The sequence below is a fragment of the Lineus longissimus genome, chromosome 4 (assembly GCF_910592395.1).
Source record: "Lineus longissimus chromosome 4, tnLinLong1.2, whole genome shotgun sequence".
NCBI classification, from domain to species: Eukaryota; Metazoa; Nemertea; class Pilidiophora; order Heteronemertea; family Lineidae; genus Lineus; species Lineus longissimus.
In genome coordinates, this window is record NC_088311.1 from 1645869 (window position 1) to 1668669 (window position 22801).

Below are 22801 nucleotides of genomic sequence, written 5' to 3' on the forward strand. Positions count from 1 at the left end.
GATTGACCTATTTCTCTAATGCATGCCAACTGAAACTGCGCCACTCCTAAACATAACACATTCGCTGGGTCGTGATACAACATAACTTCTCAGGCAACAATAAGCAAGGCCTTGTCTCTCTTCGGTTTTGAGGATAAATCATAAATTTTGGAATACTGTGATATTATTTCTACCTAGTTTTTTTCACAGCAGAGGGAGAAAAATTCACGAGTCAACAGCCGACTTATTGGGAGTTTCAAGTTTCCCAGCGATTCCCGCGTGAGGACTTGACAACAAAACGCAAAGGGAAATTGGGCGAAAAGTTCTCGAAATTCCTTGTTTTGAAAGATAAAACACTGCAAGTGATGATGTGGCCGTGGAGTGGCTTGGATTTGGTCTCGTTGGGACTGGTTATTCTCTTATTTCACCCATTTGTATGTGAGTATAACACTGATAACATTTCGATTTTACAACCCTTCACAGTAAACGTGTTGACCCGGCACCTCCTCCAATATGACCACCGTACATTAGCTGTACATCGTGTAGATATAGTGCATGGGGTGGACTGGTGCCAGTGATGGTGTAAACGGAAAGATAGCCCCTCGAATCATAGAGTTTTTCACAAGTGTCTGTGATATCATATACAAAATATCGAGAAGCAGAGTAGGCCTAGGTCTAGGTTATGTTGAGGAACGATTACAATAACATTCCCCATTCACGAAGGTCATCAGTTGTCCCCACAACTGAACTCTACTGTTCTGACTCTGTTGTAATGTAGGACCTTGAGATTGTACGATGGTTAAATAATATAACTGAAATGAGTTGTTGGGTCAGTCACGGTTGATTTTGAAGCTTGACATGACATCGGAGACTGACCCAAACAGAGTAACGATGCTCCGCTACTGGAGGAGCTGGTAATAAAAGAGAAGAGTTGACAGTTGGCTGTAGAGTTTTTCCTGTCATTCGTAAAAGATTTAAAAATTTAGATTGCACTAAAAGTATGACTGTGAGTGACTGAAGAAGTGTGCGGTCAGCAGTAGCATACCATGTTTAAAACTAATACCAGTGGCGCTGGTAGTGCACACACCATCACTTGGACATCTAGTATCTACTTTGAACTACAGTTCACAGCAGGTATGAGGTATAGCTTCACCCGTAATCTCTGCTATTGCCATTGCAGCTGCTTGGCGTACAGAAAACATCCTTTGGATGTTCCGTGAGCGTGGTATATGCAATGATGTAGATCTAAACTACCTTCTGGTTGTGCTGATCAAAGTTGCTCATGTTCTGGTGTGAAATATTACTGGCACTGAGCTGGTCTTATTTTAGGCAATCCTAATGTTCTAAAGTGTTCTCCTTTCAGATGCTGATTTAAGCCAGCAGTGTGTGTCTTCAGAGTTCCAATGTACAAGTGGAAAATGTATACCAATATCATGGAAATGTGATGGGTCACCCGATTGCTCGGATGGCCTGGATGAACAGGAATGCAGTAAGTACAAGGTGATCAGGAATCTCTGAGAATCAGTCGTCCAGGAGGACCTGACATACTGATGACTCAGTTCTGATGGTCAGTTTCATTTGTTTTGTTTTCCAACAAATTACATAGCTAACCAACAGGTCAGTTAGTCATTGGTTATGAATCACGCTGATGGATCTGGTGGGTTTGAAAAGGATACTACTAGTTTTCCTTTCATAATTTATCATGTATGCAACTCTGGCATACACGTTGATCTGAAGAAAAAAGTTTTTTGAAGACTAGGTTTGGAACTAGAAATTTTTACAAGGTCCAAGACTTCATAAGTAAATGGGATCCTTCAAATATTATTACCATCTGGGATTTGCAACAAATCTTTCACACTTTTCTGGTGGAAGTTTTCTGATTGGCTCATTTCCACTAATGAATGTCTTGCACTCGAGCTGTTCCTTGAAATTCTGAACTGCACAGGCTACATGTTGGTACTTGAGTCTTGTGATTTTCAGATAGGGTCAATTAATTTATCTTCGATAAACCTGTCACTAGTGTTGGAAACAATCTTTTACATTTCTGATTGTATTGTTATTGAATTGATTGCTGTGACGCAGTTTATTTGGCAGATTTGAAATTGTGTCAAAAGTTTGAATATGGGTCTCGTTGTTGTGTTGGTTGTCGGCCAATGTCTCATTAGTCAAGTCGTGTGCTTTAAGTAGTAGGCTTAGTTGAGCTTTAGAAATAGCTGTGTCCTGGTCCATCATAATGTGCCAGTTTACTTGGAATTTACCCAAGTCTTGATAAAACTTGGCAGGATTATGGGAATTTGGTCGAATTAGATTGTCGGCAAATCTCAGTCCAACTTGTTCCATATGCGTAACTTCTGATGGTGAAAACTGGGGGATATCATTTATAATATGAGTATTTTCTTCAATCCTTGTTGCTTATCTCCGATTAATGTGTCCATTGAGTCATACTCAGAGTGACTTCTTTCTTCTGCTAGTGTTGATTTTCTGACTGTACAAATACAATGTGTTTCCGCCAAGAAACGGATTGTCGCCAAAAGCTAAAATGTGAAGTTGTTGATGAAATGTCTCAGTTTGATAAAAATTTCAAAATTTCTATTGTGTAAACCTAGAGTAAATACTGCAATTCAGGCTAGATATGGAAGTTTGGAACTGATAAGCCAACTGGCCATCGTGCTTGTAAACAAGATAAGTGTCCAAGTATAGACCATTCCCAGGCCGTTTCAAGTTGTTTCAAGTTGCCCGCTATGGCCACTTTTCTGAATTCTAAACTAAACCGGGAGTGAACATGTAGGCAGAGTATTTTTGGATAAATCAAACGACTCCAAACATAAGGTTCATGCTTCCAATGGATGGAAAACCAGAACCTGTTGCTCGGTGCTAAGAAAGGCAAAAGTGCCAAAAACTTCCTGAAGTTCTGTTCGTGTTCCATCTGACCAAGGCTCCAGGTAATTAGACTCCCGGGTGTTTTATGTGAAATGACTTAATAAGGTTTTATTCTGATATGGTGTGCACTTCATAATCAATAGTAAGTCAAATGATATCCAGTTTGTCCTACAGGTAAAATTCAACTGTTGTGATTTTCCGATTCTCTGGTGATCAATGCCTTTGAAATCCATACACCATGAGCCCTCCAGTAATCCTCCAGCAGATCACATATTGAGTGATGAGCTGACTGCAGGTGGCCTGATGTTATGATTTAAAGAGTGGGAGTTGCCACGCCCATCTCCAGGCATTCATGATCAAACTCTCAAGATGCCTAGGCTCGCATGGCCTAATTGGGTTGGGTTACAAGATACCGTAGAATACATGATCAGACTCGATATTTGGGGTCATGGGGGGGGGGGGGGGGGGGGGGCATTATATCCAAGTCTTATTTTGATGTTTTATCTGACAGTTTTGATATCAAGATAATACTATGGCGTGATTGCAGCTTGACCTACCCTCCCTTGGGGTTGGAGTGTGACTTGACTCGTCCTGCATACCAGGAACTGCCTCTCCCAAAGTCAAATATTTGTATTAGTTTGGCACTCCGAAAGTCAAAGAATGGAGTTCCCTCGTTGAGGAAAAACTCCCGGGAGTTTGGAGTTGTAAATGTACCTTCCTGTTTTGAACACTTGTCATTCATGACCTGATTTCAGGGATGAATGGCTTGAATGGCCATTCATTGAATTTCGAGTTGACCTCTTGGTGGTGTTGCATTGAATGGAGTCATTTTTTGGGTTGTTTGGGTTGTATATTGTTCATTCAGCTTTGGATCATTGCTATCAGGATATGAGGAAAAGGTTCCATTCATGACCATGCCTACTTGGTGTTATTCTGAAATTTCAATGCAGGGCTTGGTTCAAATATGCCTGCTCTGGATATCATGTTTTGACAAATTGTTATGGACAAGTGGTTCGGTTGTTCCCGGCACTTAGAAATGTATGAATGACATGTAGTCTGGTGATCAACTGCAATGTCCCCTCTGTTGGACTAGTCATAATACAGTAATTGGTGTTGTGTATCCTCCTCCCCCCCCCCCCCCCCCCCAAACAACGAACTAGTAGGACTGTCGATATTTAGTGGGGAATGCCATCCAGCTTCCTGCTTCTTTCTGACTTTTTTTGTGATCAAAACATCCAAGGGTTACGAGAATCCAGCATGTTCGATTTATTTTTTGGTGGGCTTCAAATCTTTAACTGTGCGTTTTAAAAAAGCTCCAACCTTTTAAAAAGCTCTCGGTTTGCCTAGGCTGAAGCCTATATCATGAGTATATTGGTTCATTCCAGAACTTATGGTTATCCTCCCTAAATTTCTGAAGTATATTCTCACATGTGAGCCCAGACGGTGTCAGTGAGCTCATTTAAATGATAACATGTCCTGAGGTCTAATTAACCGACTGGGGAACTTGAAACTGGCCTTGAACTTGGTGATTTACAATGATTTAACTATCTTGTCTGGCGTGAAAGGTCCTCTGTCTGGTCAATTTTGTGATCTAAGTTCTTAAGTTTGGGCCGCTTTAACACCATCACCTATTGTACATATTAAAATCATCTGATTGCATTTGTTTTGATCCAAATATTGTGCCCTCACCAGTCATGAATTTAAAACCCACTCTGCTGTTGAATGTGTGTAGTAAGCATAGCGCATGGGCTATTGAATAGGTGGGGATTATTCATAATGGTTGCTTGTCAGCTATTGGCTGGGAGAAACCGCCTGATGATGTGTGTGTGTACATGCTGATCATTGGCACAATGCCAGCTCACAAACTGGTGATCCAAATAGGCCAGATGCTTTGAATATCCATGTATACATGGTGGCCTGATATGTGGGGGTGGTGTCTGGATGGTCCAATGATATAATGTGAACATGCAGTGCACGAATGATTAAAGTATAAACACTCATTGATTTTTTGGGATATGGGCGGGGCCTCAAAGTCTTGTGATTGCAGCTCCGTTCAACTTTAGTTTTATAAGTGGTAAAAAGTGTAAGCAAATATGTGACCCACCAGACAAAATGAGTCACATGTCGCACAGAAGATGACCCTAAAATGACATCAGTACATAATAGAAGAAATTGATGTACTCAGATATGTCGCAAAATGTAGACAACAGTGAAATGAACAACCAGTCCCTGTCAAGCTCGGGCGACATGCGACTTGTTCCGTCTTGGCGGGTCACATATGAGCAGTAAAATCTTTGCAAAAGGAAATTTTTCAGTTCATATTGTGCATGAAGCAGCACAGACTTAAAAAAAACATCCTTGTTTAGTAGGCCTTAGAATCACAGGACAAAAAATATTCAAACGCTGGTGATATTTTCCTCTAAAAGTCCAGGAGAACCAACAAATTACCGGATCGGTTTGAACATGTTGATAGTCAATTTCATCCTTGCATCTTTACAGCACCCAAAACATGCTCAACGGAAGAGTTCCGATGTGCTAACGGACGTTGCATCCCAGCCAGATGGCGCTGTGATGGCCAGGATGATTGCGTTGATGCTTCAGATGAAAGGTCAAGGGAATGTGGTACGTTGACACATGTGAAGTGATGGCTATCATGCCAATTGGCTTGTATACTGTTATATGAATAACTTGAGTTGGGATTGGTTTGGCTCGCTCAGAATCAGAGGCACTTTCTATATTCAGTCAATCAGTGTCTTTTATTCCTGTAGGGTTCTTCGTGTCGCGCAAAGAATGCTTTGTTTTCATAAAGCCCCCCATACTTATGTCCGACGACCAAAGCCAGTTGTTTTCATGGAATTGTAGTAACTGTTAATAACTAGCCTAATCAGGGTGAGCAAATAGTTGAGTGGAATGTGTTGTATTGACAAGGACATTAAATGACTTGACCTTTTTTTAAGTTATGGTTTGTGCTCAGTAAAAAATGTTCTCAAGTCTGGTTGAGTTGTAGTCATTGGTGGACCAATAGTGGGCAGACAACTGCTTGTCAAGATTTATGACAATGAGTATAAACTTTGAATTAGACATTTCTCCAAGATTTTTTCTCATATTCCATTCAATTTTGATTCCAGCATCACGAAACTGCTCCAGTGACACATTCTCTTGTGGTGATGGCGGTTGTGTTCCCAAGACATGGCACTGTGATGGACAGAAAGATTGTAAAAATGGAAGAGACGAGCTGAATTGCCAAGCACAGAAGTGCACTACCAATCAGTTTGCATGTAATAATGGTGACTGTATTGTTGCTAGATGGCGTTGTGATGGAGACCCAGACTGTGAAGATGAATCAGATGAACATGATTGTGGTAGGTTTATAAGTGTTTTCAAATAAATGGCATAATACCTGTTTTAGTCGGGAAGATTTTTTGAACAGCAAAGACCATGGGAGTGGGCCCTGAGGCTTGGCAGTTGACTTCAAATGTCCTATATGTCCTGTGGGGGATTTAAGTCCATTATGTATGTTACTATCTGGAGTGTAAAATAATCCATTGTTGGTGGAGGCTTTTTAATTGCAGCACTTGACCATCATCATTACATAAAGATGTCATTTTCTGTGAAGTGTTGACAAGATACCAATTTTATTTCATGATCTAAGAAGGCTCTGGTTCTTTTTTAGCTCCTAAGACTTGTGCACCCACTGAGTTCCACTGTGTCCTTAACAACACTTGTATTCCTGGTCGCTGGAAGTGCGATGGAGACAAGGATTGTGGAGATGGCAGTGATGAAAGTGACTGTAAAAAGGTGGTGTCGGCTTGCTCTCCGCAGGATTTCATGTGTCAGACAAGCAAAGATTGTATCCATAAGTCGTGGCGGTGTGATGGAGAACGAGATTGCCATGATAACAGTGACGAAAGTGGATGTAAGTGTCACAGGTTCTGAAATTGGTAAAGGTTTCTGTTCAGATGTAATGAAAGAACTGGTTCATTTGTGGCTTACATGAGGATGAAGCAATAATGTACACCTCACAAAAAACATGTTAAAAGAGGCAAAGAGGCTTTGAAACTGTTGCTTGACATGAAAATCGGTCAAATGAACTTATACATGTATTATGATCAGCATCTTAATATATCAATTCTTCCTCTTTCTTTCAGGTGAGAACACGTGTCGCCCTGACCAGTTCAAATGTAAAAACAATGAGTGTATCCATGGTAACCTGTATTGTAACGGTTTCAATGACTGTGCAGATAGCTCTGATGAATCTAATTGCAATACCACTATCAAACCACCCTGCGACAAGTTCACCCATTTCGATTGTTACAATAATGGCAAAAAGTGTATCCCACTGACGAAAGTGTGTGACAAGAACAATGACTGTGGCGGAAATGAAGATGAGAAGACCAAGATATGCAAAGGTAACATTTGACAAGCTTCTCTCTTCAATCAATGATTTTTTTGTAGAACTGGAAATGTCAATGAATGTTGGTCAGTTTTTTTTTTAGAGTTTTTGGAACTCTCTGTTGGTGGCAAGAGAAAAGTTCTTAGTTGCACTTTGTTTCTATAGTAAATTACCTGATCAAAATAGATATCGAAATCAGAAAAGGTATATGTATGAAGTACAACTTGACAATCTTGTGGTGACTATATTATCTTCAGCATTAGCTAATGATTACAACGTGTTCTACTTTCAATAATTTGCAGCAAATCCATGTGCATTCAAAAATGGCAACTGTTCACAACACTGCAAGAATACCCACACGAGTGATATCTGCTACTGTGATCCTGGATTTGAGTTAGGGGTTGACAAGAGGACCTGTGTTGATATCGATGAATGCAAGTTGCTTTTTGGCGCCTGTTCTCAGAAGTGCTCCAACCTCCCTGGAACGTACCACTGTACTTGTGACCAACCTGGATATGAGATTGACCTAACAAACAAACACAATTGCAAAGTTAGCGGCTCTGTCCATCCTTACCTTATCTTCTCGGATCGTCATGTTATTAGGAAGTTAGATGTCCATAATGGTCGCACATCTGTCGTAGTCAAGGAAACTGATAGTGCCATTGCTATGGATTACCACTGGGGGAAAAGCATGGTCTTCTGGACAGACTCCGCCAATGAGAAAATCTACAGGTAGTTACTTTATCTGAGGAGCTTCATGGCGCTGAAAGCATCTGAGATAATATCTCATCAAGAAGAATCAACTTCTTATTTTAACGAGATCACACGCTAAAGAACAATGAAGTTCATTGTGGCTTTTAAAGAATAATTTTGCAAGATTAAACTGGTGTGGTCCTTGAAATTCCTAAAGTCAAACATTCATAAAGACGTATAGGACATATTTATAATCATAGAGTCTAAAACAGCTAAATTCTTCTCTATTCTTGCAGTTCTCCTTTGGTGGATGTCAACAATGGTGAGGTGCCAAATCGCAACGATTGGAAGGTTGTGGCAAGCAACGTGAGCACTCCGGATGGTATTGCTGTTGACTGGGTGCACCATCTCATCTTCTGGACTGATACTGGCAAAAATACCATTGAGGTAGCAAAGTTGGATGGTTCGATGAGAACACACCTAATCTATGAGGACTTAGATGAACCTAGGGACATTGTTGTTGACCCGCTTGGAAAGTACATATATTGGACAGACTGGGCAGAAAATCATCCAAGGATTGAAAAGTGTGGCATCAATGGTTATGGCAGGAAAGCTATCATTACTACTGGTCTGCAGTGGCCAAATGGACTCACCATTGGTAAGTACCTGTCTGTTATATCGAGCCCGAGATGGTTTGATCAGCTCCAATGATGAAACCTGAATGGGGTAGACCAAAACATGACCACCTTTTAAAAAAAGTATACCGACAGTAGATTTTATTCATGTGCAAACGTAAGATTTACAGCACCCGAATACATGGCTGAATCTTACTAAGTTGTATGGAGATATTGTTTGTCATGGTTTTAAGAAATTGTCGCGTTATTTCTAAGTGTTCTTGATATAAACTTGCCATTTCAGATTTTGTGAAGAAGTGGCTTTATTGGGTCGACGCCAAGATGCATATGATTGGATCAGCCGATCTTGATGGTAATAACCAACGTACCATCCTCTCTGCACAAGGGCTACTGAAGCACCCCTTCTCCATTGCGGTGTTCGAGGACAGGGTATACTGGTCAGACTGGGAGCATGAAGCAATCAAATCTGTCGACAAGTTTACTGGAAATAACACCCAATCTCATGCCATCCACCTATTTGGACCCATGGATGTTCATGTACTTCACCCTCTCAAACAGCCACAAGGTAAGAAACTCCATCTAAGCCATAACTTATCGAAACAGCTACTGAAAAATTCTATTGTTCTAAAATGTCATAAAATCTGTTGTTAACTGAAACCCACCCACCACCCAATTTAGCTTTAAAGGAAGTATTCTACTGTTCTGAATGTACAGATGAAAGCTATTGATGACAGAACACTTGCTAAATGTCTGGTGAAGGGAGACAGTGTTCTGTCCTTTCAGATTTAAAGAACTTAAAAATCTTTTCAACCAATATCTAATTCTTCTGTCCCTTTTCTTGCAGGTGAAAATGTCTGTGAAGCGACAAATGGAGGATGCTCACATCTTTGTCTCCCCGCGCCAGTTCAAGCTGTCAAATTTACTTGCCATTGCCCGATCAACTTCCGACTACTCTCTGACTTCAAGCAGTGTGTACCAATCTGTAAGTGCCTAAGTTTTCATTCAACAGCCTTGATCCAGCATTCTTTATAATAAGATGATGTGCTGTACTAAAATGTAATTGTAACCACTTATGTGCATGCAACAACTTGGCTGCTGTGACTGTAAATTTGTTCTCGTCATGCTGAGCAGTAAACCTAACTCCCAAAGTAATTGGTCAGTAAATTCTGAAACCTTTTCTTAATTGAACAACAAAATTGTTGCAAAAACTTGGTATTTTTGGGCTTGCGTTGAATTTGGTGTGGTACTGCTCTTGTCCAGGATGCTGCAACTAGCACTTCAGCAACAGAAAATGCCAGTCATAACACGAAAAGTCTGTGATTATGCCATAATGAATGTTGCATGAGCTATTTTGCATGAATAGGCAAGACAAAGAAATTTTGGCGTCGCTCACCATTACCTGAAGTACCCTATGTAACAGAACCTCTCCGCTTTTGTCTTTCATAGCGATCAAAAAAACTGCTACTCAACCAGCCAACAGAGCCGGACAAACATTGCCTAAAAATGGCACCAATAACAATGCATCTGGTGAGGAAATGAACATCGTTGTGTTTAAAACGTTGTCTTGTCTTGTGTTTTTTTTTGCTTTTGTTTACTGCACTCTTCATGCGGGGGCTTTTGACAAGTTTTTCAAGCACCCTGTCCTTGTCATTGATGTGCCATAGCATTGAGAGCATGTGTAATCTTAACATTGTCTTATATCGAGGCTGATGTGCTTTGTCTAACTTGTCAAGAGATGTTTAGGTGTGCTTGCTGCTTTATGTGAGTTTGAGTTGGGGGACAAATAACTTCCACAGAAAATCAACATTGGACGATTCAAACAATCCTTGTGAAGTAAATAACAATTTGAGCGTTTGCAACCTGTAGTAAAAATGAAGCCAATTGGCATTTGGTGTTTCTTGCTGTTGTCTCTGCACTAAAATTACAAATCTTGTGTCTTCTCTTGTACTAACCAAAAATCAGCTGTCTGTTTCTTTGTGATGATGTTGTATAATCTTAAGAAAGAAAACTGTTGGGCACTGGCCAGTTATAAACAAATTTCAGCATCTAAGAACTATAGAAATGATAAGAGACCCACTATCAATGAGTCCCATACACTTCAGTTTTGAGTAATCTTCATATTTCTTTCTACACTTTCTCCTTCTAGACTCAATTCCTGTATTTTCTTTCTCATGAAATTCATAATGATAGATTCATTTCAATGATGATAGCGATACCTCCGTCAGAAAGATTGCTCCATGACCTTATTCCATACCATGAGAACCTAAAAGACAAAGTGATGATTTTGGAAACATTGTTTTACAACAGGTTATCTCTGGCAGTTATATGAAGAGGAGTGCATGAAATGTTTGGGATTTCCAGCTGCCTAATAGCTACCATTTTGCTCAACGGTTTTGTCTGTTTGTCTCTTTCCAGCTGACACAACAGTCGCACCGAGCACTGCTCAAAGCAATGCCACTATCAACTCTTCCAGAACGGCTGGTCTCCCTGAAGACTTTGGTCGTGTTGCTGGTATCGTGATTGGCGTCGTGCTCGTTGTCCTCATCATTGTATTCATAGTAAGTAGTGGAAACTAGTGGATTGTTCTCTTTGCAACATCACTGCATGAAATAGCAGTTGTACTGGTAGTGCAGATATGTATAAAGGAGAGGTGATGATCTAACCTCTGCCCAACACAAGTAAGTTGATCCAGGAGAATATGAATAGGGCGAGGAAAACAACTTGTGTTCAGTCTTACAATTTCCGCTTTCATTAATGGCAAAGAGCCTGTTCTGTTATTAAAGTGGCCTTGGAGTGCACTGAAAAGGGTAAAGTAAATGAATGACACTAAGTTGTGTGCAAGATTTTCCTGTATTCATTTCATTTCCCTTCTTTCCAGGTTGGCTTTGTTTTGTACAGGCAGTATACTCGAAGGAACGTCAAGAGTATGAACTTTGATAACCCTGTATATAGAAAAACCACAGAAGAACAAGTCAACTTAGATAAGGGTGTATACCAACCATCTAGACCTCTTCCTGCTGTAAGTAAACTAGGTCTCGAGTTGTACGTCACACTTTGTGATATGAATGTTGAGGTTTACTACAAATTGGAAGGCAATATAACATATAATGTGTTCTAACAGCATTTTCCAACTTTTAAAATGTTTCTCGAGAAAAGGCCACAAAGAAATCTTAGGAAAATTTTGGATTGCAAATACCTTTGATATGTTAGTTGTTGAATGAAAATGGTCAGTTTCTCAATTGTGACTCAATATTTCCTATCTTCCCTTTCAGACCCTCGAACCATTAAATCAACCTGATTCTGAGTTGAACGTCGTGTGACGCTCGCAGGATATAGGATTAGGATTACCGTAATAATGCGTTAGGAGATCTAAAAAGACTGCAAAAAACAGTGTTTGCAGCTCATTCAACAACCAGTATTGTCATCGCAAGGAGAGGATTCTGTTGTGCATGAGTAACTTTGTTATAAAAAACAAATGGAAAAAAACTATAAAAAAATGTAGTTAGTAGAGGTTGTGATGCATTTGTAGATTAGTTTGAATTATAAACCTGTGCAACGACCATATTTGTCCGCCTTTGCTGCAGGATACTGTCCCTGGCTTTCTGATATCGTGCGGTTGTATGGGAATGGTGATCATTGGAAATCATGTTCTGGCGATCCTGAGTATATTTTTGCTGTATATTTTAGGATCGCTGACTATTTGGGAATAACTATCTGTAAATATGTAAATATTATCCAGCCGTGAATAATGCTTCTTACTTTGCTACTTGAGGCATGCAATTTCACAAACGCTGTAGTCATATGTTGTATTCATAATCATATTTATTTTGCAAGCAGTGCAGATGATTTGTGTGATTGTTTCCATGGTGCTTCTGTTGCAGATGACAATACTGGTTGCTACAGATATTGCTCAAACATAAACCTGTTGTGATCAGGTTTAAAACCTCATGATGACAAACGCTTGTGACAAGATGAGACCAATGAGATTCAAACAAAACATTGGATTTATCTTCGAAGCTGGAATAATACCATGACCGCTGCGGTTATTGTCCACTTTTCCAATGGACCAGATTCCGTGACTTTGTAACTATTGGATAAATCCAGAGAGGAGCAGATTCATCAAATTGGACTTGAAACCCTGAGTGTCCTGCCTCCTTCCATTTTGATGGCATAGTCAAAACTTTTTAATCTATGTGGTAAGAAACACTTTTGTTGGCTACTGTGAAAAGCATTTTTGGGCTTGAAAAGCCCAATGATTTGTACATACTTGGGACTATATTTGTAATTCCAAATGGGCACTGTCAGTTGCTGTTGATGTTGACCACTTTTGTTTTTCAGTTTACTTTTTAAAATGCTGCCGCCCCCTCGTTCCTTGACAGCTGATTATTATTCAGTTTAAGTTCACCGAATTAAGGGACGATGGTTGCTTTGCATGTGTGTGAGCAAAACAAATTTCAATTGAACTCTCACTGTTGTTGAATGCTCGTTGAAGATACTGTACAAGAATGTGTGTGTGACCAGTGAAATTCAGAACACCAAGGCATCAACATGAACAAATGTATAGGTGTCCAGCATTGTCTATGCCCATTGATGTCAGTATCTTCAGCATGCAATAGTGAACTAGGTTGAGTTACCTCACCAATTTCTACTCACATTTTTGCAGTTTTCAGCCTGCAGCGTCATTTTTACGGAGGTATATTTTTTGCCTGTTGAGGCCGCGGATTACCTCAATTTGCGTGTCAATGTCTGTCCTGTGAATGATTCTTTATTGCAATGTCTCAAACTTGTCCATCACTCTCATGTTCATTTGTGTTGTCATTATCTAAAACGCCAAAATTCACAACTGTATGAAATATTGAAATCATAGATTTTTGTATACATGTACATATATAGTCTTTGGATGCTTCAAGTCAATCAGTTTATATGTTGTCTGTTAGTAGGTAAGCGTAGTATTTATTTAATGGTGAATCTCTTGTTCTAATTCTCCTTTTGCAAGGTGACGGTGCTTGTAAACCACAGGGAAAACATGTTCCTTTGTGCTGAATAGGAACCGACTGTTCTTTGTCATGGATTGCAACGTCATCAAATAGGTTTTCCTAAAGTCAGTCTGCTTGCAATTGGAAAAAAAATACTTGTGCCACAGATTAGAGATGGAGTAATATTTCTATACTTAACGACAGATGACATGTTATCGCCATCTTGTACGAAAGTTGTGCGTATTGTTGCCAAACTGTCATATGAATTCATCTCATGACGTTAATGGCAATAATAGCTTGACATGGTGATACTATGTCTTCTCACGTTACAGTTGTAGTTTAATAGTTTAAAAAGTCTCTAGTAGTAAGATTGTACATTTAAGAATGAGTACTTGATTGAATAGTTCTGTGCTGAAACATTCATTCTCCTGCTCATCGCGTGTTTGCATTTGATGAAGTGCAAGTGTCATTGCTGGTTGTTCTAAATAACCATAATTTGTGTGATTGCGTGCGTCTAAATTGCTTTATAAGCAATTATAATCATTGTTCTACAGCACTCTGTTCATTAATGGGATGAATTTTTGACCTATTGACTTGCCTGTTCAGAGTGCACCGTGGAATTAGACATTTCTATCCCAACTCAAACTTGCAAGGAAATTCCAATAATGATAAAAATTTCTGCAAATTTTGCATTGCACAACTTCATAAATCTTCAAGATTGGTAAGGAGTTGAAGAAGTGATATTCTATGTTCTGTTTATTTGTCTACTGAGGTATTGATACCTCTCTACTGCATGTAAAAGTAATGATACAAAATTTCTTGTTTTTCATCGCAATGTGCTATTCAATAATTGATTGATTGATTGTTGGCTATTTGATATTGGAATTTCCTGCAGTCCAGGTTATTATAGTCATCTTTTGTACATTGATTGTAAATAGAACTGTACATTTAAGTTTGTTAAGTTGTAAGATTTGAGAGTTATGGGTGTACTGAAGCCACTATTCAAGCTCCTAGTTTGATGAAGGACACTCTCGCCACACCACACCAGATAATTGGTTTTACAACTGCTGGTCGACACTAACAAAAACTTTGCTGGCTCTAACATATAGATTGAGTCTAGCTGTGTGTGAGTAGTGTACGAGTAGTCCCCTCAACCAAAAGGTTCTTGGCAGAATCCAATTCCTTGTTTGCAACCCTCCACTCGACTTGATGTGAAACTCAAGCCAACTACCCAACTAGTTGCTACATGCCATATCTACACTAACATTCCAACTCTGATATCCCAGATAAGAGTCCCTATAAGTAAGACTGGTCATTGTAAGAAGTCTTGGACATTATGGGATGGTTGATGCTTGAGTGTCCTGATGGTGACTTGTGGAAGCTTAAATGGTTGGCGCGTAATATTCATCTTCGCAGGGATCATTGCTCACATTACTGTCTGACAAATAACTTTCTCGATATTCTTTGGCTTTTCCTATTGATTTTGTACTAATTTATTTACCCTGTAGACGTAAATCCGCTGACGCAGACCCTGGTGCTCTTTAGTTAGGGGGTCCGTGGTGGGGCGGAGCGGAAAGGGGTTCACGAACTCATCTGTTGCTTCCCGTCTACTTGGATTGAACTGCAGATTAGCTTCTAGGCAGTTTAATGGCGGTACACCTTGTAAATATTATACAGTTATGTTATTGCATTTGCACTCTGGCAGCTAAACTTGCAAGCACTCAATAAGATCTGTTGTTTCCTCTGTCATGTGCTACTTTATTTTTGATTAAATAAAAAGTTGTATTTTCTTGAAAAATCACAGCAGTGATTCAATAGAATCGATGTATACATAAATATTATAATATCAATGATATGCCCAAGTGCGGCTTTTAATTTCTTTCTTGTATTATTTTTGTGCTAATAACCCATTTCGTGCTTGTCTTTAGTTTTATATGTCTAAAAATCTCTAAAGTGTTATTAAAGCTGTTCATGACCTTGATGTAAAATCAACTGACGAGGCAGTATTCACCATGAACGATTTGTTGTTCAATTCAAATCCTGCACAAGCCTCCTTTGAATCTTGTCAGTGATTGGTATCACATACAATCCAACATGGATGCAAGATCTCTTGGGCAGTCTGGTTGAAAAATAACACAATTTGTTTAGTTTTGTCTTTTCTATTTTTTTACACTTCATGCTATGATTTAGCAGGATGTCAGTCCAGTCCATTGCCTCTGTATATTTTGTTAATAGTAGAAAGGTGTACATATTTTCTTGTGTGCGTGCGTGTGTGTTGGGGGGTTATGTTGTACAGCTGTTGGGTTCCCACACATAGTAGTACAGGTAGTATGAATGTGAATACTGGTTCTTAGCATGTTTGGTACAGGGACTACTGTAAGAACAAGTGTTAAGTGGGGGAGACCATGTTGGATAGGCCTACAGTTTGCTAACTGGTGGGTCTCCAGTATTACAAAATTTAACATATTTCTTCTTGTTTACAATATCTGCCTTTGTGGTTTGTGTATCTAGAACAAACTTCAAATTTACTGTTCCAGCCACAGTAGAAATTAGCACCTTGGGATTGGAAGTTTGTACAGAAAATGAACCAAAGACATGCCACTTGGAAAGCATTCAACTTGGAAGGACTTAAGTCATGTATTTGGCATATTGCCATTGTTTGAAAGCTTACCTACATCAATGCCATCGATGGGTATAATACCACAACAAAGGTTTGTGGGGATTGGTCATTTAACCCTCCAATTCAGAATTCCAGGATATTGGAGAGGGAAGTTTGTGCTGGTGTTTATGATTTTCAAAAGAAAAGTTTGATATGAAACCAAATGTATTAATAAGAAAAATATGGTTTGTTTAACAAGTGATGGGTTCCCATCGTCTTATCCTAATAGCGTTGCACCAATTTACTTGACTGCTGTAACCATTGTGCCTCTTGTTTAGCATGCATTTTACAGCTTTAAAATGCAATAATCTGAGCCTGGATGTTAAAACTTGTTTTGAACAACCAGGCTCTGGCCTTCATCTGCTTTACCTGCATTTTATGAAGAAGATCAGCTGATGCTTTAAAACACCCTTTAGGTTGACTGGTTATGCTTGTTTTTTACACAACATTTTTTGGCCTGGACAGCTTAAATATTTTTGTGGTATGGAAAGCTTTATGTTCTTACTCTGTATTACATACATGAAAATAGTTCCGGTTACCGCATTTGATGTAATCTTCTTAATAGCTGGAGGTGTTGCTAATCCAGCATGGTCTGAGGGTTGCCGATTATGTGGTCCCTGTACATACTAATCTGTTGGCACAGGTTATTTAGAATCTCGTTGACTTGAAGCATCCATATCATGATTGCATTGTACAGAGTTGAGATGTGTAGGCCAATTAGTTTCCTAGTTCACTTTTTCGGTGAACAAAGCACCTTCAAAATGCAAGGTGTAATAAATATTATGTATTGACATACATCTGACTTCAACTTCTTCAATGCACGAGTCTGGTGGATGTTAGGTCAGTCCAAGACAGCAGGCCCAGATGACTGCTGTGGGAGAGACAAGGCTGTGAATATCTTCCAGAAAATTGTTAGATGCTAGCTTAGACCTGCTAACGCGGATTGGATATAACATTGACCTTAAAGTGGTTGTTTACACAGACAAACAATATGAAACAGACGCTGATAGTCCTGCTTCTTTGATTCTATTGATTGATATCATGATATACGTATAGTAACATCTGGGGCAGTCTGGTGGTTATCATCTAGGTCATCGGATTGATGATTTATTCAAGGACCGTATTGTAAACAATTTAGATCTTCAAAATATGTAACTGCGTCATTCAGTTACATGGCGATTTCCAAAGCGAGGACGAAGAGGGATGTGTGACCATTTCATTAAAATGAATAGCCCCCTAGCTATATGACTTCTCGCGTAGTTAATACTAATAGACTAGTAAAGATGATGAACTTTCAAACGCTTGTCCCGATTTGCTGGGGGTAGGGCAAAGCCGGAGACATGGGCCGAAAAAAGACATTTCCGAGGACAGCACCTAGCTTCACTTGATGACACCTCTCCTAGCCGACCGAAAGTGCAAGAGAAGAGGAACTTTACTCTACTTGATTACCTAAAATTTTAAATTTTACCCCGTCTTGAGGTGGAAATTTTCCCCCTTTTAAGGGGGGAACGGGGAGGAGTTATTCCATGAACCCCAAACATGGTACCGACGACCGTTGCCGATCACAACTCTTTTCCAGCCCAACTTACTTGCATTTCTCAAATTCTCTCGGCATTACTCCTGTGGGGACGTTTCATGTGCGTACTATGTAGTATGAGTGGCCAACGGCAGGGGAGCCAGGAGCGGGCTCGGGACACAATTAGAGGACAAGAGGATTTTGTGATGTGGTGCCAAGAGGTTAGCTTATGAACATAAAAGAAAGCTCTGGTGGTTCCTGAAAGAGAGTTACAGATAAACCATATTATTGGGCTAGTTGAACCTTGAACTCTTATGATGGATGTGACTCACGGGCTTCGGGTTGTAACTAAGACGGCGCTAGATGACTGATCTCAAAGATAAATCATAGTTGTTTAACGATATTCATTATTTGTGAATCATAACATCCATGTATATATCTAATGTTTATGTTTACGTTTACAAATGAAATGTTGACTAAATCTCGTCTGGTAATTGACTCAAATCGGTCAGCCCGTCCCTCGATGAAATTTATAGGCCTCGGTTGAGAGGCCAACGTTTATTAAACCGATCAGGCCATTCCTATGAGACCCAGCTCGGAATGAACAGTGATTGGCGGGCAAAGACGTCTGAATACCCAGGATTATCAGACCGATAATGGTGACAAGGAGTTATTTTTACACATCACAATGTGCACACGTATTCCTGAATGTATTGAGTTATTCATTCATGTTTCTAAGTCTTTATTTATTCCCCTAGCTCATAGTTTTTTTGTTTTTTTATGACGTATGTCTTCATGATTTATTTTGATTGAGGAAAACAACGGAGACCAACACCTTGGGGACGGCCGATTGCAGTGCCGTCTATTGTTTGGAAGTTGAACTGAAACAGCTGCGAATTGCCGAATGTTGGTTACACGTAAAAAATGGTCTGCGGTGATTGTGGTCGTGGGATGTAAAATGAGTTGATTGAATCAAGTTTTATTCTCTACGCCTGGTAGGGTGGTGTCTCCTCTAGTCGTGCCTTCCTTCTCATCGTCAACTACGGGACATTTGCAGCACACACCAGCGTCACAGCCAAGCATTCAACGTGAAGCTTTGCCGGAGATTTTCTTTTCGTCATTGGTCTTTTAGGTAGAGCGCCCACATCGCCCTGGGCTTAATACTATCATCGCGATGTTCCACCAGACTCCTATGCAGTCCATTTCGTCATCCTGATCGTCCTTCATCGATGTACCGGGCGACAGGACGCGTTCGGAGTGTATGTTTCACTGGTACCCCGGTGTTTGTTTATAATGATCTGCGGTCACACATCACATTAAAGGAATTAAACAAAACCGATCTCATCCTCAGTTGACTTTATATGTCGGTATCTCGACAATAAAACTTAAATTGAATTCTAGTTACATCTTTATACCCATTCTTTCCTATTAAATGGCAGCTGGAGAAAATTACAATCGTGTGGCTCGAAGATAACACTCAGCATTGTATCCGCATACCAACGACACATGCCCAACGCAGCATCCGATTTACCAATGAAGAGGCGATGATTATTGAGTAGCCAGTCGACTAGAGGTGACAGCTGCATGCATAAGTCTAAGTCAGGAATGACAAATATCGTGAGCCCGCCTTATAGTGACCCTTAACTTTTTAAAAACAATACAAAACATCTAATTTCCCTACCCACATCATTTAAAACGTCCCAAGAGTTTTAACTTTGTGAAACTGTCGAGTCCCAACAGCTGTCACAACCACTTGTCCTGCATGACAACAAGGCATATCCTCTAAAAGGACACGCCTGTGATGATTCTATATAGATATGATTATTTACTGAAACATTATAATACTTTGCTAAGGCAAGTTCGCAGAGGTGCTACTTATTTTGTACAAGAATATAAGCGTATCAAACTGTCAACACCAAGACAAAGAAAGGAGTCGCGACCAAGGCACAACCTAATGATATTCGCAAAGACAGCACCAGTAGTAACATGTTGTGGCACAGATGGAGACACTGTCCAGTTGCCGTTTCGCGTCTTCTCTTGTGAATGTCTTCTGTGATAACCCAACGTCAATAATGTTTTCTGAAAGGATATGACATTTAAGCATGATTTATATATCGTAGATTAAACAGTGCAGGCTTCCATTGTCGGGCACGATTCCGAGTAAATATTCTTAGATGATTTATTTACAGTATGGCCTGAAAGAAGACAATGAGGTGAGGGATAAATCTTCACCGTTGTGCTGGATGTGACATGAAGTCAAACATTAAATAATCCCTGGCTCAGATTTGAACGAACCAAATATGGACCTCTTCAAGCCAAAATTGCATGCCAATAATATTGTCACTGACATACCCTATCTCTTTGGCAAAGTGGTGACATGATAACCAGGCCAGTAGCTCGGGATAAACAGGGTCTCACAATCGAGATTCGTTAGCTCAAAATTCGTCATTAGCACAGCCATACCGTTGCAAAGAACACGACTGAATTATACAAACCGATATCAGTTTCCACAGTTAAAGTATCTCCAGCGTAACGCACTTCTCCCCCCTCCCCCCTCACAACCGGGGTCACAACCTGGGTGATGGTGGCATCACCGTCAAGGCGACAAACGCGACCATCGCATAAATACGTACCATTTGTTTTGAATCAGTACGGAATAGGCATGGGTGAGGAGCCCCGCCTCATGTCTCTGAGGGCCCTGGGGTCCACCTCCAACATCTGGGGCCTAGTGCTCTCGTCTGTCTCCGAGCTCTCATTGATCCGTGCCAACTCCTGGTCACTCTCCTCGTCGGCTTCCGGTTCAGAAACCATCATAGAGATTGGTCCGTCATCCTCACGGATGTCGAAATAGTTGCAGATCTCATCCGCACCCAATTTACATACCTCCAACGGCGGGTTTTCGAGAGGATTCCCATCCAGAGTTGTTGAGGTATAGTGCCAGCCCCAGTCCAGGAGCTTCAGAGAGCCGAACTTCCTGGGAAGGGCGCGGAGACGGTTGTTTCCTACCCAAAACATGCGCAACATCTGCAGCTCACAAATGCCGTCTGGTAACATCTCGATTTGATTCGCATAGAGATTCAGAGATTGTAATGTCTTCAGCTTTGATATCCTCTGAGGCAATTTGGTCAACATGTTGTCTGAAATGTCGAGGAACTCCAGCCTCGGAAGGTCACAGATCTGAACGGGGAATTCCTGGATGTTGTTGTTCGCCACATGGAGGCTGAGTAAGTTCCGCAGTTTTGGCAATTCCTTCGGGAGAGACGTCAACAAGTTGTTGCTGAGGGTGAGTCTCTCTAATTTGGGAAGTGTACACAACTCGGCTGGGATCTCTTGCATATGATTTGTATCTAAAGCGAGGACAATGAGGTTTGTCAGCTTTGAGATAGCTCCTGGTAACTCTGACAGCCGGTAGTACAAACAGGCTTCCCTCTCTGGGCTCAAGTCAAGGATTTCCAAGTCCACCATATTGAACACCTCTGGAGGGAGATGCTCCAATTCCTTACCTCTCAGTTTCAATCTCTTGAGTCCGGGGAACCTCGGGTCATTTGTATCAACCCAAAGCCTGAGGTTCTTGCGGTCTGGTCGAGTACTCCTGTTCACGCCCCGGTATCTTGGAGGGGCAGCCTGGCTTAGTGACATCCTGGCATCGCTTCCTCGTACAGGCATGGTTTTCACTCTGCACTGTTTTCTGACCAAAAACAAATGAAGTCTCAATCACACAAAATTGTTTTTACCAAGTTCGCCTTCTGTCCTATCCAAGACGCCTTTTGTCAAGTTACGATCGTAATACCCTCTGTCTTTCACTGGTACGTTTTAATTTTCCCAAACTGTTCAACACTATATCATCACTTTTTCCTCACCCGTCTGAAGACCGATGACTCACCTCTGTGGTAATTATTTCACTTTCGTTACCGGCCCTCCGCAGAAACTCCTGAAAAACACAAATTCTGATGTGAGAATACTACATTGAACTTGAAAAGGATCTCCATTTTTAACAGTACCTCCCGATTAAGACAGTAAAGCACAAATACCTCACCTCGTGTCGGCTTTATTATCTGTAAGAATAGTATTTAATCGTAACCTAAGGCTTATGGATAATTCGTTGTCCATGCATACATAGGCCAACAACCAGGTGAATGATTTACGAGTAACAACGTCTCGCAATCACTATCAGAAGCGCAATTAACAGCGAGTTGACTATCTAATAATAATATTAGATTGTGACAATTGCTAATTTATACAGAGGTGTCGCAACCTCCGTGTGACCAGTTTCAGTGACGGCCCTTACATCCTATCATCATTTGAATTGCACTCTCCGATGTCACTAGAGGATGTAAAGGACAGGGATGTATTCTCTCTGCTGTTTTCATTGTAATAACTTCGGTTTTAACTCACCTGAGATAAAGATCACTCAAGATCCGATGGAAGTTTTAAGAGGTTGTGTCAACGGAGAGTCATGCACGCCTTGCGTTGTAATTAGTTCGTCATTCCCAGAGAACCATCTCACAACGATCACACTAATCCGTTAAGCTCCTCAACACAGATTTTAAGCTTTGTCCATCCGCAATAAGCGCTGAAATATCTTTAGTATCCTCTCCGCGTAGAAATCGGCAATTCCTATCCGAGACACGATGCGTCCCGCTGTCACAGCAGGTTGTCCGTTTGTCTCATACCAAATCTGATCGTCCGCTTTTCGTGAACTTTTCTAGATAATCCCTAACAATAGTTCATGATCAATGCATGGGGTGTTTGGATAATAAAGGCTTCACTCGGCCATAGTTACTCTGTCATGACAAAGCATACCGGTTCGAACCTCAATATCAGAACATCAAGGCACAGACGTTTGACACAACCCATGACAGCAAAAGTCAAATGACAGTTTCTCAATAGCATTGCTCTCGCTGGATTAAATAACGCCAACGTTAGTGATTAACGCTGATTTAACGAACAACTGAAGAGCCTGGTTCAGTCGGCGAAGAGGAGCAGTGCCCATGGTGCGCCATCATCGGCCTATAGGAGATCAATTAAGGACACTAACTTAACAAAGGGGTTTCTTATCTGCTGGATTGA

General features: G+C 40.5%; 2 protein-coding genes across 3 annotated transcripts; one reads left to right on the forward strand and one right to left on the reverse strand.

The window, feature by feature from the left end:
- On the forward strand, positions 1-17010 carry LOC135485847 (very low-density lipoprotein receptor-like). Of its 2 annotated transcripts, XM_064768157.1 has the most exons (14): positions 1-417; positions 1343-1468; positions 5359-5481; positions 5988-6221; positions 6533-6775; positions 7008-7268; positions 7555-7984; positions 8242-8603; positions 8864-9145; positions 9425-9562; positions 10027-10107; positions 10996-11138; positions 11459-11599; positions 11853-17010. In XM_064768157.1, the coding sequence occupies exons 1-14, from the start codon at positions 345-347 to the stop codon at positions 11898-11900; spliced, it is 2685 nt and encodes an 894-aa protein (XP_064624227.1). In that variant the 5' UTR covers positions 1-344; the 3' UTR covers positions 11901-17010. The 2 variants fall into 2 exon arrangements, with proteins under 2 accessions (XP_064624227.1, XP_064624228.1); XM_064768158.1 differs by lacking the exon at positions 10027-10107 and having other exon boundaries at positions 5-417.
- A 3354-nt stretch (positions 17011-20364) lies between these two features.
- LOC135487040 (leucine-rich repeat-containing protein 10-like) lies at positions 20365-22446 on the reverse strand. The gene is made up of 3 exons (XM_064770335.1): positions 22127-22446; positions 21615-21662; positions 20365-21419 (listed from the first exon to the last, which is right to left on the reverse strand). The coding sequence occupies exon 3, from the start codon at positions 21395-21397 to the stop codon at positions 20378-20380; it is 1020 nt and encodes a 339-aa protein (XP_064626405.1). The 5' UTR covers positions 21398-21419; positions 21615-21662; positions 22127-22446; the 3' UTR covers positions 20365-20377.
- Between the last annotated feature and the right edge of the window lie 355 nt (positions 22447-22801).

Excerpts from the sequence above, each read along its gene's own strand:
- LOC135485847 (XM_064768157.1), top strand. The coding sequence starts at position 345 with ATGATGTGGCCGTGGAGTGGCTTGGATTTGGTCTCGTTGGGACTGGTT. Across the intron at positions 7,985-8,241 it reads GCCAATGAGAAAATCTACAG|TTCTCCTTTGGTGGATGTCA; the intron begins GTAGTTACTTTA and ends CTATTCTTGCAG. Across the intron at positions 11,600-11,852 it reads CATCTAGACCTCTTCCTGCT|ACCCTCGAACCATTAAATCA; the intron begins GTAAGTAAACTA and ends CTTCCCTTTCAG.
- LOC135487040 (XM_064770335.1), bottom strand. The coding sequence starts at position 21,397 with ATGCCTGTACGAGGAAGCGATGCCAGGATGTCACTAAGCCAGGCTGCC.